The following is a 13,011-nucleotide window of genomic DNA, read 5'->3' on the forward strand; positions in this document are numbered from 1 at the left end:
ACACAGGCCCTGCTTCGGGATGACGTGTGCGCGCCTGTGTGAACACAACAGCCCGGCCTCTGAAAGAACCTTCCTCTGCAGCCGCGGGCAGACAAAGGGAGAGCAGGCGCCCACGCTGGCTGGTCCTGAGCAGAAGCAGGGCAGTCCCGGACTGTCGCCGTGGCGGGCGGTCCCAGGGGAGCCTGGCCACTGTGCCCACCGCCTGCTGCGGCCACCAGCTTCGGGGACACACTCGGCAGGGCTGGGCGCACCTGGCTCTTCCCGGGAAGATGTGGGAAATCCTAGTGCAGAGGGGCCCTGGGCACCACTGGGGGCTCCAGGACACCCTGGGCAAGCAAAGCCCTTGCTCCGGGAGAGGCTCCCGAGAGGCAGCATCCCTGCTCCCCCGGGCTTGGCTGAGGTCTTAGAGCCGCCTGTGGCTCTAGACCCCTAGGTGACCCTCTTCCTACCTCACTAGTGGCCTTTGCATCAATCTTCCAGGCCCCCACCCAGTCCCAGTTGGGTGTGAAGGGATTCCTAGAAAAGGAAAAAAGGCCCTGTCCCCTCCATTCCTCTTCTCTCCCACCCACCTCTCTGGCCTTCCCTGCTCCCTTCCCTGCTCCTATCCCCCCCCCCCCATCACACCCCTCCAGGCCAACTCGGCCAGAGGCCTCCACTGCTTAGACCTGGGGGGGGGGGGCGCAGGGCCTCAGTGGTCCTACAGGCAGAGGAGCCAGGGTGACACTCTGGGGGAGGCTGGACCAGACTTTGCAAGTCCTGGGTGGGAGGCCTGCCTTGACCACTCAAGCAGAGGTGACCTGGGGCCAGGTCTTTTCCATGAGCCTCAGTTTCCCTCTCTGTGATATGAAGGGTATGAGTTTGCTACTGCCAGTCCCCTCTGGGATCCTGGAGGTTAGCCACGCTTGAGACCCAGCTTCTGCTACCTAGACCCTCCACAGCCTCCTTCCTCCTGAGTCTTGTGAGGAGAACAGGGCGGAAGTGCTTGTGTTTCCTCGCAGGGCCCTAAGCTTTCCTAGCCTGCAGGGTCCTGTCTGGCTGGTCCCCCTGAAAGCAGGGCCTGGGCTGAGTATAAGGGCAGGCTCAACATCGGGGAGGGGGCAGGAAAGATCTTCTCTTCTTCCATCTGCTGTGTTTCCTGGAGAATCTTCCTCGGGACAACTAAATGGAGGGGAAATCCAGGAGAGGAGCCACCAGATAGCATCCAAGATGAGAGCAAATGCATCAGCCAGCAAGGACCCTTGTTAGTTTATATAGAAATGTGTGTGCCCAAATATACAGCAATTTTCTGTGCACGCACTTACCCGGTTTCCCCCTCATATCACTAGTGTGAGCATCTCTAGAACATGTGTGCAGACACACCACCCCAGCGCAAGACAAGTATATTTCTACAAATACAACAGATCCAAGCATTGACATGGATGAACATTTTCCCCGGTTATTAATATTTACCTTCACAAAGATGTCTGGCAAGGGTATTCTGTTACATATCCAGCTGCTAGAATAATGCTGGACACAAGGAAAGCCTCCAGATAGTTGTTGATTGAATGGATTAGTCAATGCATCATCGATCTGAAATGCACATTTTAACATCTGAAATAGAGATGAGACTTACTGATGATGTTTAGTAGTTTAATTTTTTCTTCTCTTAGTAGTATGTAAGTGATGTACCTTATCGTAAACCACATCTTAGATGGAACGAGACACAGCAAAGTAAAACTGTGAGGGCTGTGTAGTCTTGAGCAAGTTACTTACTCTCTTTAAGCCTCAGTTTCCTCCTGTGTAAGATGCAGGTAAGAGTATCCACATCAGGTCCTCGTGAGAATACAATGAAATGATTACTTAAGTAACTTGGCACTCGGCAGAAAGACAACATAATAAGTGCTCCATGCATCTTATTGTTGTTGGTTAAGGGTCTGTGGTTAAGATTAGAGAAATGTCACATCAAACAAATTCACCCTTCATTCGTATTCACACTCTGCCCCAAACCGAGTGTCTGGAGGAGGAGTGGAGCTCTGGGTAGAACAAAGAGCTGCCCATTTGGTGAGTGGAGAGGTTTTCTCATTCCAGCCGTGGTCTTTGTGACCCCAAGCAAAAGGAGACCTCAATCAGAGTAAATTCTGGCTTTGTTTATCTGTTGCCCTTAATTTTATAGTTTAACCCCAGTCAACTAGTGGCCTTAAGAAATACTAGGGCAACCACAGCTAATACTACGGAGCAAGTGCCTCTTTTCCTTTCATATGTCTATTCCTATTTAATATTCTATGGAAATTTGCTCTCCATTTGCCATAGTTTATCTTTTCTTATATCTTCGCTTCCAAACTAAATAGCACTAATCCGAATGCATACCTCTCTTTGTGCCAGCGTCTAGCCTTGTGTCTGTGTCTACCGTGTATGTAAATATTGGCAAGTCTCCCCGCAGGTAGAGCTGCAGTGTGCATGGTCTGTGTTGTCATGCGGTATCTCTGGGGTGTGTAAATGCGTGTGGGGGTGTGAGACCGCACTAGCAGCCACCATCACGGCCACTCACTAGTCCTGTTCTCTAAACTGGTTCTTTGGAGGTTCAGTTTTTCGTAATTAAGACTAAAGAGTGGTTAAAAAACAGAAGTACATTTTCTTGGAAACCAGCAGTCTTCATTTGCAACTTTTATTGGCAAACCTGGCTGCCAGTAAATACATTCCTTGGCATCTCTCAGAATGTAATTCACTTGATGAAGTGGCCTTGCTTTTTCTGTAACGTGCACATCAATTAAAAGGGGCCGCCTGGAAGGAATGTAGCCAGCCGGTGGCTGCAAGCCTCATACCAGGTCACCTCGGGCTCCAGGAACAAAAACGTCCCTGGTGTCTGCCTGGGAGTCTGAGTTGGTCTCCCCATGGGACTTCGCAACCAGACTATTCTCACCTGGATCCTGGGTAGGTTGCAGGCTGCGAAAACAAGGAGCCAGGCCTTGCGGGGTCCCACTCCAACGGCGTGGGGTCCCCCAGGGACCCCTTCCTCAGGCGCCTCTTTCCCAGGGAAGGCTGAGGAAGGGGTGGGCGGCCTGAACCAGGCGGTGGAGCCTCCGGCGACCGCAGAGGCGCAGCGGAGACGAAGCCGCGGTCGACAGGGGGCGCTCGGAGCACACGCTGTGCCCAGGGCCGGAGCCCGGAGCGGCAGGTGGGCCCGAGGCCCCGGAGCGTGGGACTGGCCCGGGACCTGAGCCCCGCAGCCAGCGAGCCCCAGCCCCGGGCTGTCATGCAGCCTCGGAACTTCGCACATCTCCCCTTCTTTTCTGCCCTGCCCTCGCGGAGAAGGGGCGGGAAGCCTGTGGAGGGCGGAAGGGGCGCCGGCCAGCGGGCCACCGCTTCCAGCCACAGAGGCACGCGAGGACCAACTGCTGTCGGGGAGGCCTGTTGTCCCGAGCCCGGTGCCGGCCTTGTCCCTACCCTGAGAGGTGCAAACAGCCGGCTCCGGCTGCTCCGCACGAGGTCTGGAGGCGAGGCTGACTGCGCCTTGCGCCCACCAGACCCCGCCTTGCGCCCACCAGTGTCCGCGCGCTGGAACGCCCCGGGGCGGGTGCGGGACGTCGGGAGCAAAGTCGCAGACCTCAGGCCCGCCGCGCACGCGAAGGGGCCGGGGCGTCGAGACTCGGGCTCCGCGAAGGTCGCTTTCAGGCGGGAGGAAGGGCCAGCGGCAGCCCGGGCGCGGAGGTCCGCCACCGGGCGGGGCTGGAGACTCGGGAAGCGCCCGCCGCCCACCGGACACAGGCCCAGCCGGCAGCAAGGTGCAGGCGATCTCCCCGCGCCTGCGGTTTCGAAGTGTCTGTGGGTCTGTCCGCTGATCAAAGCTCTTCCTCCAACACCCGCAGCCGAGGCGCGCCCCTGCTGAAGCGCGCTTTCCGCTCCAGCCCCGGGAAGGCGCCTTAGCCCCGCCGTCCCCTGACGGCCTGTGCCCGCCCGCACCCCGCCATCTCGGCGCTGCGCTCGCAGCCCCTGGGTCTTGAGGACCGCCGGGCCCTGGCGGCGCGCCCCACACGAGCCGAAGTCGCCAAGCGGGGAGGTGGCGGGGCCTCCACCCTTCCAGGCCCCGCTTGCAGCGTCTGCCCTGAGTAGGCAGGGGACCTGGATGAGGAGAAACTGAGGCGCGCGCGCGCACGCACGTACACAGCTAGTCCTTTCCGATCATCCACCACTTTACAAATTTTATTCTTGTCCTGGATTGTTAATGAAAGGGGGCGGTTTTGATCTCCATTTACCTCTGCCAGGCACTGAAGTTAAAAATTCACTTCCCGCACGCCCTGTGGCCCTTTCTTGCTACTCAGCTTGCTCTGAGCCCCAGAAACGCTCAGGGAGACGGAGGCTTTCCTACAGAAGGGACAGATGGGCCGTCCCGAGGGATAACCACGAGCAGGTGTTGGCACACTCTCTCCCGTGTAAGTAATTAGTGGACGGCCCATCTCGGGGACCTGGGAGATGACATTATATTATCCCATCCTGTAAACGTCCCGTGTGGAGGGCTGCCCGGGGAGGGCAACTATCCGACTAGTTTACTCGTGTGCACAGGCGGTGTAGATCACTTTGTTTTCAAACACAATCGAAAAACAAACGCTCTTTTCATTTACTGTAGGAATTATTTTTCTGCTAAGGAGGGTGCTGAATTAGAGGCACTGCGTTAACAGAACCTCTACTCAGAAACCCCCCAACTAAGGGAGAAGATGAAGTGGATCGCCTGGCGTCGCGGCCACCCAGACGTTCGGTCCCCGCCTCCTCCTCCCTGAAAAGTCACACCGGGGACAAACGCTACCTGCCGGGCTGCCGGTTTGATAACGAATAACGGTTACTGACACCAGGATACCCTCCCCTACCCTGGGCTTCTGGTCTACTTAAACGAGGCCGGGTGGAGAATTACGACAATTGGCTGAATAGCGCAAAGACACCCCCAATTCGCTTCAATTGTCTGTGAATTCAGTCTAGTGGGGAGTTTTCAAGTCGCATTGTCGGGATAATTGCCTTAATCTTCCACTTGGTCTCCCAGCGGCGAAGGGGAAGACGGTAAGACGGCTGCGGACGTGCAGCCTCCCTCCTGGCTGTGCAGAGCCTCGACTCGCTGCACCGTCTAGACTAGGAGAAGCCCCTTCCGCCGTCTTCTGAGCCTGCCTGACCTTTGTCCCCTCGGCCAAGCGGGGACCCGGGAGCCGGCACTCGGGCGTCCTAGCCCCCGACAGGCCGTCTTCCTGAGCACCACCCAGAGCCAAGGCCGTGAATAAGCCGGAACAGCGGGCGGGGAGGGGTCTGGGCGCGGCGCGGGGCGATTCGGCTGGCCAGGGCTGAGAGGGACTCTGGAAAGTTCCCGAGGGGTCTCTGACGGGGGACAATCTGTGCATTCCAGGCTGGGCTCATGCCCCTCGAGAGTCATTTCCTGGACACTAGGCCCCCGCCTCGACCCCTACTCCCTTTACTTGACTTGAAAAAAGAAAAGGAAAAGCTCCTTCTGGCTCCTGGTGACCTGAGTTAGGCACTGTTTCCCCCACACACACACATACACACATTCCTGCGGTGTCACCAAGTTCCCGAATTCGGGCATTTCCTGGAGGGCTCGCCACATCTCCCTTCCCCGTGCTTTTCCACCGCAGCGGCTCCGGAGGCCTTGTTTTAAGAATCGCTCTGACGTCACCCCTCCCCAGAGCTAAGAACTCTTCGGTGGGCCAGGGAATTGTGACCCTGCCTGGGAGGTCAGAGAGGGGATGGGGGCAGGGGAGGGCCGAGCGACAGTCCACCAAACATCCATTACCGCTGTCGCCTGCAGGACCTTCAGGCTGCAAGTACTGGAGGTGTCAGGAAAGAAGCTGGTTTCCTGCGGGGGCATTTCTGCCAGTTGAGCTGAGGGCTGTGGGGGAGATGTATGATTGAACCACCACTGGAGCAACAAAAGGGGCATCAAAAACTGTAACCCGAAAATAAAAACTTCAACCCATTCCCCCCAAAGACTTCATTTCTGCACCTTAATGTTCAAATAACACCACTAACAATGATATTTAATAAAATAAGTAAAGTACTCGAAATACAATCAAGCCATAATTACCGGAGGTTTGCTTCCGAGTAAGCTTATAAAACACAAATGCGAATATCTTTTCCTGGCAAATATCCAGAGCTAAACCAGTGGAAAGTTGATCTTTATAAAACTGCACCCTCCTTTTCATTTCGCATGCCAGACACCAATTTCACAACGGCAACTTTCATACCCGAAGCGGGGAGCCCAGGACACCACTGCTGTTCGATTTGCAATTTACATAACAAGCTGTTTACTCTTCTCTGGGCTGACTAGGAAGGGAGCGAAGGGAGGGCCGGGACGGCGACCTGGGGGAGACAGCAGAGCACAGCTGTGGATTGCAAAACCCGGGCCCGCTGGCATTTCCCACACTGGGAAAACTGACAGTGGCTGTCGCAGCGGGCGGAAGAAACGCAGTTTAAAGATCGAATTCACCAAATGCTGAAGTGTTTAGGAAGACCACTTAATTGGCCTCCAGGCTGAAGCCTGGGCGCCCCATACAGCCTCTGCCAAACCGGCTTTTTAAGTCACGGTACAGGGCTGAAGGCTGGACACGAATTCATTTTGCAAGTCGTGGGGCTTCTCCTCCCCCTCCATCCCCCCACAAGCGTTTAGGAACCACCAAGGACTGAGCTTCCTGCTGATAAATCAAGTGTTTCTTCCAACCCGCCGGTGACTCGGCCTTGCGAACACCCTGGAAAAGGAGTTTCCAGTGACCCCAGCGCACAGCAGGCCAGGACGAGCGGCCTCAGAAATTGGAACTTCCGGGCAACCCCCCCCCCCCCAGGCTAGTTCTAGAAGTAGCAGGTGCTCATCTTCTCTCCAGGTAAATGTCCACTCTGAAATACATTTTTTAAAATATTCAAGTGACACGGAGCTGTGCCTGCTCCAGAAGTCTGCGCCCTGGACATCTTACAACTGAAGCAATGAACATTTGTGTGCGGAGGGAGGAGGCCAAAGGGGGCTCCCAACACGTCTTGCAGTTAAAGATTATCAGCAATCGGGGCAGTGGAGGTGTTAAATGCGTCCCGCTGCTCTTCTTCACAGTCTCCTCCACTCGCCAGTTCCCGCAGCTCCTAGTAAAGGGGCTAGGGTTCAGTCTCCAGGAGGGTCTTTTCTAGAGTTGCCGAAATGCACAATCGGGTTGCAGGCGGAGCGAGGCACGTCTCTTTCCTGTTCCTTCGTTTCTTTCCTTCTCATTTCTTTTCTTCTCATCCCTTCCAGTCACCCAGAAACTGCAAATCTCAGGCGTATGTGCAAGGATAACGCCTTCTGTGCTTATCCGCTCAGAATCCTTGAGCCGCCCTGCAGGTGCGATTCTGAACGTTCCCCTCTAACACACCCGTTATCTCTGCGAGCCGGCAGCCACGCGCGTGTGGAGATGGCGATTGGACTGGGACGTATTTGCTGCTTGTCATCACACCTGCTAATGTCACTGAGTCCACAGCCTGACCCCTCCTCTGAGCCCAAACGCGCCAGACCTGACAAGAGGGGGCGGTCGCGGCGAACCGGAGGGACCCGGTACGCTCCCCGAAGGCGACCGCGGGAAAGCCTCCAGGCTCCAGCAGCCCGCGCGCAGGCACCCTCGGCCGCCAAGGGCCCTGGGGGCCAAGTAGCAGGGCGGCTCGCAGGCGGGCAGGCGCAGCCTACCTGGGTGAACCACCACCGGAAGCTCCCGGCAAGGGCCCACATCCCCCTCCCTTATTTCTGCTGGGGAGGGGTCACGGGGACGGCGAGGTGGGGCCGACAACTCCTTGCCCACCGGGAACAGAGCGTGGCTGTGACTGAGCCCTTAAAACCGTGCCCTTTTAACCTAGCTCAGGACAAGAGAACCTCAGGATGGGGGCATCTGGAGACGTCGGTGAATCGAGTGAGACTGGCGATCTGGAGGGGAGGGAAGAGGTGGGGAGAGAGGAAAGGTGAGGGGGAAAGGAGGAGGGGAGGAGAGGCCCGGGAAATCCGGGCGCTGGAGCCGCCAGATCCGCCCAGGAATGGGAGAGAGCTAGCGCGAGTTGGGGCTCGAGGACTCGGTGACATCTGGGAGCGCCGGACGGAGGAAGGGTCTGCGTGGGGCCCAGGAGGACCCAGGAAGTCTGCGGGAACAATGGACGTCCGTGCGGAGGGTCCGGGTTGGGAGACAGTGGCGAGAGCGGGCGGCGGGCGGTGGGGCGCGGGGAGCGAGCCGAATGCGGGCGCAGGCCGGGCGCGGGCAGGGGCGCGGGCGCGGGCGCGGGCGCGGGACCGGCGAGCCGGCGCGCGTGTGGTCAGCCCCGCGGTCCTCCGCGGCGGGGCGCGGGCCGGCCGGGCTCGGCCTCCGGTTCATTCAGAGGCGGTTCTCGCCTCCCATTGGCTGCTGCTGCCGTGGTGGGGCGGGGCTCCGCTGCCCGGAAAAAATGTAACTGCGTAAAAAAGTCCTCGCCTGGGTGACGGATGCTCAAAAGTTCAGAAGTTTTCCCAATGCTTCCTTAAGCGGCCGGCGCGCGAGAGACTGAAAAAAAGGTGACGCGGGGCCCGGGAAGGCGGCCGGCGCGCGGCCCCCCCGCCCCTGGTTATTTGGCCGCCTTCGCCGGCGGCGCGGGGCAGAGTCTCCTGGAAGGCGCAGGCAGTGTGGCGAGAAGGGCGCCTTCTTGTTTTGTAGTTTGGCTCTTTTTCCCGGTCTTGCCTGGAAGTTGCTCCGCGAGTTCCTCCAAGGGCGTCTGCCGCGTCCTCGTCCGGCCCTCTCCCCTAGCACCGACCCTCCTTGGCGGCCGGCGCGGGCCCCGAAGTGGCCGGAGGCGCCCCAGGAGCCCGAGACAGCGCAGGCAGAGGCCGCGCGCGGCGGCGGCGCAGGGAGGCGGCAGCGGCGGCCCAGCCGGACGCAGCGCGGCGGGGCCCGGACTCGGACTGGGCGGCCGGCGCGGCCGGCCTGAGCGAGGGTGGGGGGCGGCGGGCGGCGCGGGGCGGCGGCGGCGAGCGGGGGCCATGCAGGCGCGCTACTCCGTGTCCAGCCCCAACTCCTTGGGAGTGGTGCCCTACCTCGGCGGCGAGCAGAGCTACTACCGCGCGGCGGCGGCGGCGGCCGGGGGCGGCTACACCACCATGCCGGCCCCCATGAGCGTGTACTCGCACCCGGCGCACGCCGAGCAGTACCCGGGCGGCATGGCCCGCGCCTACGGGCCCTACACGCCGCAGCCGCAGCCCAAGGACATGGTGAAGCCGCCCTACAGCTACATCGCGCTCATCACCATGGCCATCCAGAACGCCCCGGACAAGAAGATCACCCTCAACGGCATCTACCAGTTCATCATGGACCGCTTCCCCTTCTACCGGGACAATAAGCAGGGCTGGCAGAACAGCATCCGCCACAACCTCTCGCTCAACGAGTGCTTCGTCAAGGTGCCCCGCGACGACAAGAAACCGGGCAAGGGCAGCTACTGGACGCTGGACCCGGACTCCTACAACATGTTCGAGAACGGCAGCTTCCTGCGGCGGCGGCGGCGCTTCAAGAAGAAGGACGCTGTGAAGGACAAGGAGGAGAAGGACCGGCTGCACCTCAAGGAGCCGCCGCCGCCGCCGCCCGGCCGCCAGCCCCCGCCCGCGCCGCCCGAGCCAGCCGACGGCGCCGCGCCCGGCCCGCAGCCGCCGCCCGTGCGCATCCAGGACATCAAGACCGAGAACGGTACGTGCCCCTCGCCGCCCCAGCCCCTGTCCCCGGCCGCCGCCCTGGGCAGCGGCAGCGCCGCCGCGGTGCCCAAAATCGAAAGCCCCGACAGCAGCAGCAGCAGCCTCTCGAGCGGGAGCAGCCCACCGGGCAGCCTGCCGTCGGCGAGGCCGCTGAGCCTGGACGGCGCGGAGCCCGCGCCCCCGCCGCCGCCCGCGCAGCCCGCGCCGCCGCCGCACCACAGCCAGGGCTTCAGCGTGGACAACATCATGACGTCGCTGCGGGGGTCGCCGCAGGGCGCGGCCGCGGAGCTGGGCTCCGGCCTCCTGGCCTCGGCGGCGGGGGCGTCGCGCGCGGGCATCGCTCCCCCGCTGGCGCTGGGCGCCTACTCGCCGGGCCACAGCTCCCTCTACAGCTCCCCCTGCAGCCAGAGCTCCAGCGCCGGCAGCTCGGGCGGGGGCGGCGGCGGCGGCGGCGGCGGCGGCGGCGCGGGGGGCGCGGGGACCTACCACTGCAACCTGCAGGCCATGAGCCTGTACGCGGCCGGGGAGCGCGGCGGCCACTTGCAGGGCGCGCCCGGGGGCGCCGGCGGCTCCGCCGTGGACGACCCCCTGCCCGACTACTCTCTGCCCCCGGTCACCAGCAGCAGTTCCTCGTCCCTGAGTCACGGCGGCGGCGGCCAGGAGGCCGGCCACCACCCTGCGGCCCACCAAGGCCGCCTCACCTCCTGGTACCTGAACCAAGCGGGCGGAGACCTGGGCCACTTGGCGAGCGCGGCGGCGGCAGCGGCGGCCGCGGGCTACCCGGGCCAGCAGCAGAACTTCCACTCGGTGCGGGAGATGTTCGAGTCGCAGAGGATCGGCTTGAACAACTCTCCGGTGAACGGAAATAGTAGCTGTCAGATGGCCTTCCCTTCCAGCCAGTCTCTGTACCGCACGTCCGGGGCTTTCGTCTACGACTGTAGCAAGTTTTGACACCCCCGCCCTCCTCAAAGACGAACTGAATCGAACCCCAAAGCAGGAACAGCCAAAAGAACCGTCAGTGCAAAATCGAAACCAAAAAAAATCCAATTTAAAAGAACTTCAAAAACATTCACCAAGCCAACGAACAGAATCCCTCCAAAAATTCAACTCACCAGCACAAAGAAAACTATTTTCTTAAAAGATTAATTCAAAGCCACCTCTACTTTGCCTTATCTCAATAGACAAAACCGTAAACTATTTTGTACAGACAGCAAAGTCCTGGTTTATTAAAGGACAGTGTTACTCCAGATAACACGTAAGTTTCTTTCTGCTTTTCAGCGAGCACGTTTTCCTCCCCCCTCCCCCAACCCCTGCTCTGCGCCTTCCTTCACCTCTCACCTGCGAGATAGTATTTTTATCCTATGTTGAAAGGAGGGGGGAAGTCCCCGTATATGAAAATCGCTTTCCTTTTATTCATGGACTTGTTTTAAAATGTAAATTGCAACATAGTAATTTATTTTTAATTTGTAGTTGGATGTCGTGGACCAAACGCCAGAAAGTGTTTCCAAAACCTGACGTTAAATTGCCTGAAACTTTAAATTGTGCTTTTTTTCATTATAAAAAGGGAAACTGTATTAATCTTATTCTAGCATCTTTTCTTTTTATTGAACATATTCATTGTTTGTTAATAAATTACCATTCACTTTGATTGAGACCTATATGTCTGGATACTTTAATACAGCCTTAATTATTACGAGAAAAAAAAGATTTCAGAGATGAAAACACTAGAAATTACCTATTCTCCTAAATCTCTGAAATAATGGAGAAACCCTCTGACTATTCCTTGTCAAATTTCACATAGAAGTCTCTTTTTGTTTAGATTTTTTTCCTGCAGCATCTTCTGCAAAATGTACTATATAGTCAGCTTGCTTTATGGCTAGTAAAAAGATATTTTCCTAAACAGATCTGAGTTGGCATATTCACAAATACATTTTATCAGTAATGACAGAATGAACAGGATTTGGAAATTTTAAGCCCATCAATCAGCACGGGGTCTCACCACAGAGATACCTGTGCGCAGAGAGATGTGAATGTGCCTGCAGACGCACACAGATGGGTTTGGCTTGTGTATCATAAAAATTGCAATGTGTATTATACATCCCTGGGAGCCAAATGCTGGATAGATTTTTCCTATTAATTTCACTCCTTTGTAAGAGGAAAAATAAACCAGTTTTAAATTTGTGTATATAACTCATCCACATTTACCGTCCTTCATGTGTTACGTAGAAGGACTGATTTTTTTAAAACATATACTGTGGGTTGGAAAGGGATATTTAATCTTTGGGAAACCATTTTAGAAGATATGTTTGTAGAACAATTATTTTTTTGAAAAAGATTTAAAGCAATAACAAGAAAGGAGAGAGGCACAGAACATTGTAGTCTAGGGCGGTTTCTTTTCAATCCCATTTTTCTTGTTAATTTACAGTGAGACCTAGGGGGCAATCCGGATTGGCCCTCCCCCTTTGTAAATAACCCAGGAAATGTAATAAATTCATTATCTGAGGGTGATCAGCCCTGTCAATCAGACTTGGGGAGATGGCGATTTGATTACAGACATTTAGGGCCTTTCAGTTTGTTTTCGAGATAATACAGTTTCCTGCTATCTGCCGCTCCTATCTAGAGGCAACACTTAGCAGTAATTGCTGTTGCTTGTTGTCAAAATTTGATCATTGTTAAAGGATTGCTGCAAATAAATACGCTCTAATTTCAGTCAAAAACTGCTTTACGTGGCCTCTGATTTGCTGGGTCTCCTCCCTCAGAGCCGTACCCGAGTGGCCGGGAAGCTGGCGGCGGCGCGGGCCGGGTGTCGGGGGGTCAGGCCGGCCGGGCTGGCCCTGCTGCTGCCTGTAGACCTCGCTGGCGGTCGCGCCCTGGTCCGGGGCTGCCGCGAGCCTCCTCGGGTAACCCCTTTGGGTGGGGGTGAAGAGCGAGTCCATTGACAGATCTCGTACAGTGTGTGCTTTGGTCCGCTTTGGGAGCCGAGTGTGGAGCTGGGATTTGCGGACACGGGCCCGGTGGCCCGAGCTGGGTTGTCTAAGCCCCGAAGGGAAGCGGCAGCAGGTGGCCACCTCGGACGGGTGACCGATCCCGAAGCCGGGCGGCTCGGGCAGCCAGAGACGGGACCTTTCGCCTCTCGCTTGGTTCTGCGTTTTGGGATGGGGGTTGGCGAGTGTAGACCTGTGGCCCACCTCCGGCTTTCCGGCTGGGCGTTCTCCGCGGCCGGCCCTGCGAGTCTCCGGCCCCGACGCCTGCCGGGGACCGCGGCTCGGGCCGGGACGCTCCGCAGCTAATTGGCTGCAATTACCCGCCGCGCCGGGCGGCTC

The 13,011-nt window shown here is 57.8% G+C and overlaps 1 protein-coding gene across 1 annotated transcript; it reads left to right on the plus strand.

Annotated features, from left to right (window-relative positions):
• Positions 1 to 8,340: 8,340 nt before the first annotated feature.
• Positions 8,341 to 11,336, plus strand: FOXC1 (forkhead box C1). The gene has a single exon (XM_087437912.1). The coding sequence runs from the start codon at positions 8,987 to 8,989 to the stop codon at positions 10,637 to 10,639; it is 1,653 nt and encodes a 550-aa protein (XP_087294038.1). The 5' UTR covers positions 8,341 to 8,986; the 3' UTR covers positions 10,640 to 11,336.
• The last annotated feature ends 1,675 nt before the right edge of the window (positions 11,337 to 13,011 follow it).

This window comes from Ceratotherium simum, chromosome 13 (assembly GCF_057802395.1).
Source record: "Ceratotherium simum simum isolate JZ-2026a chromosome 13, ASM5780239v1, whole genome shotgun sequence".
Classification (NCBI taxonomy): domain Eukaryota; kingdom Metazoa; phylum Chordata; class Mammalia; order Perissodactyla; family Rhinocerotidae; genus Ceratotherium; species Ceratotherium simum.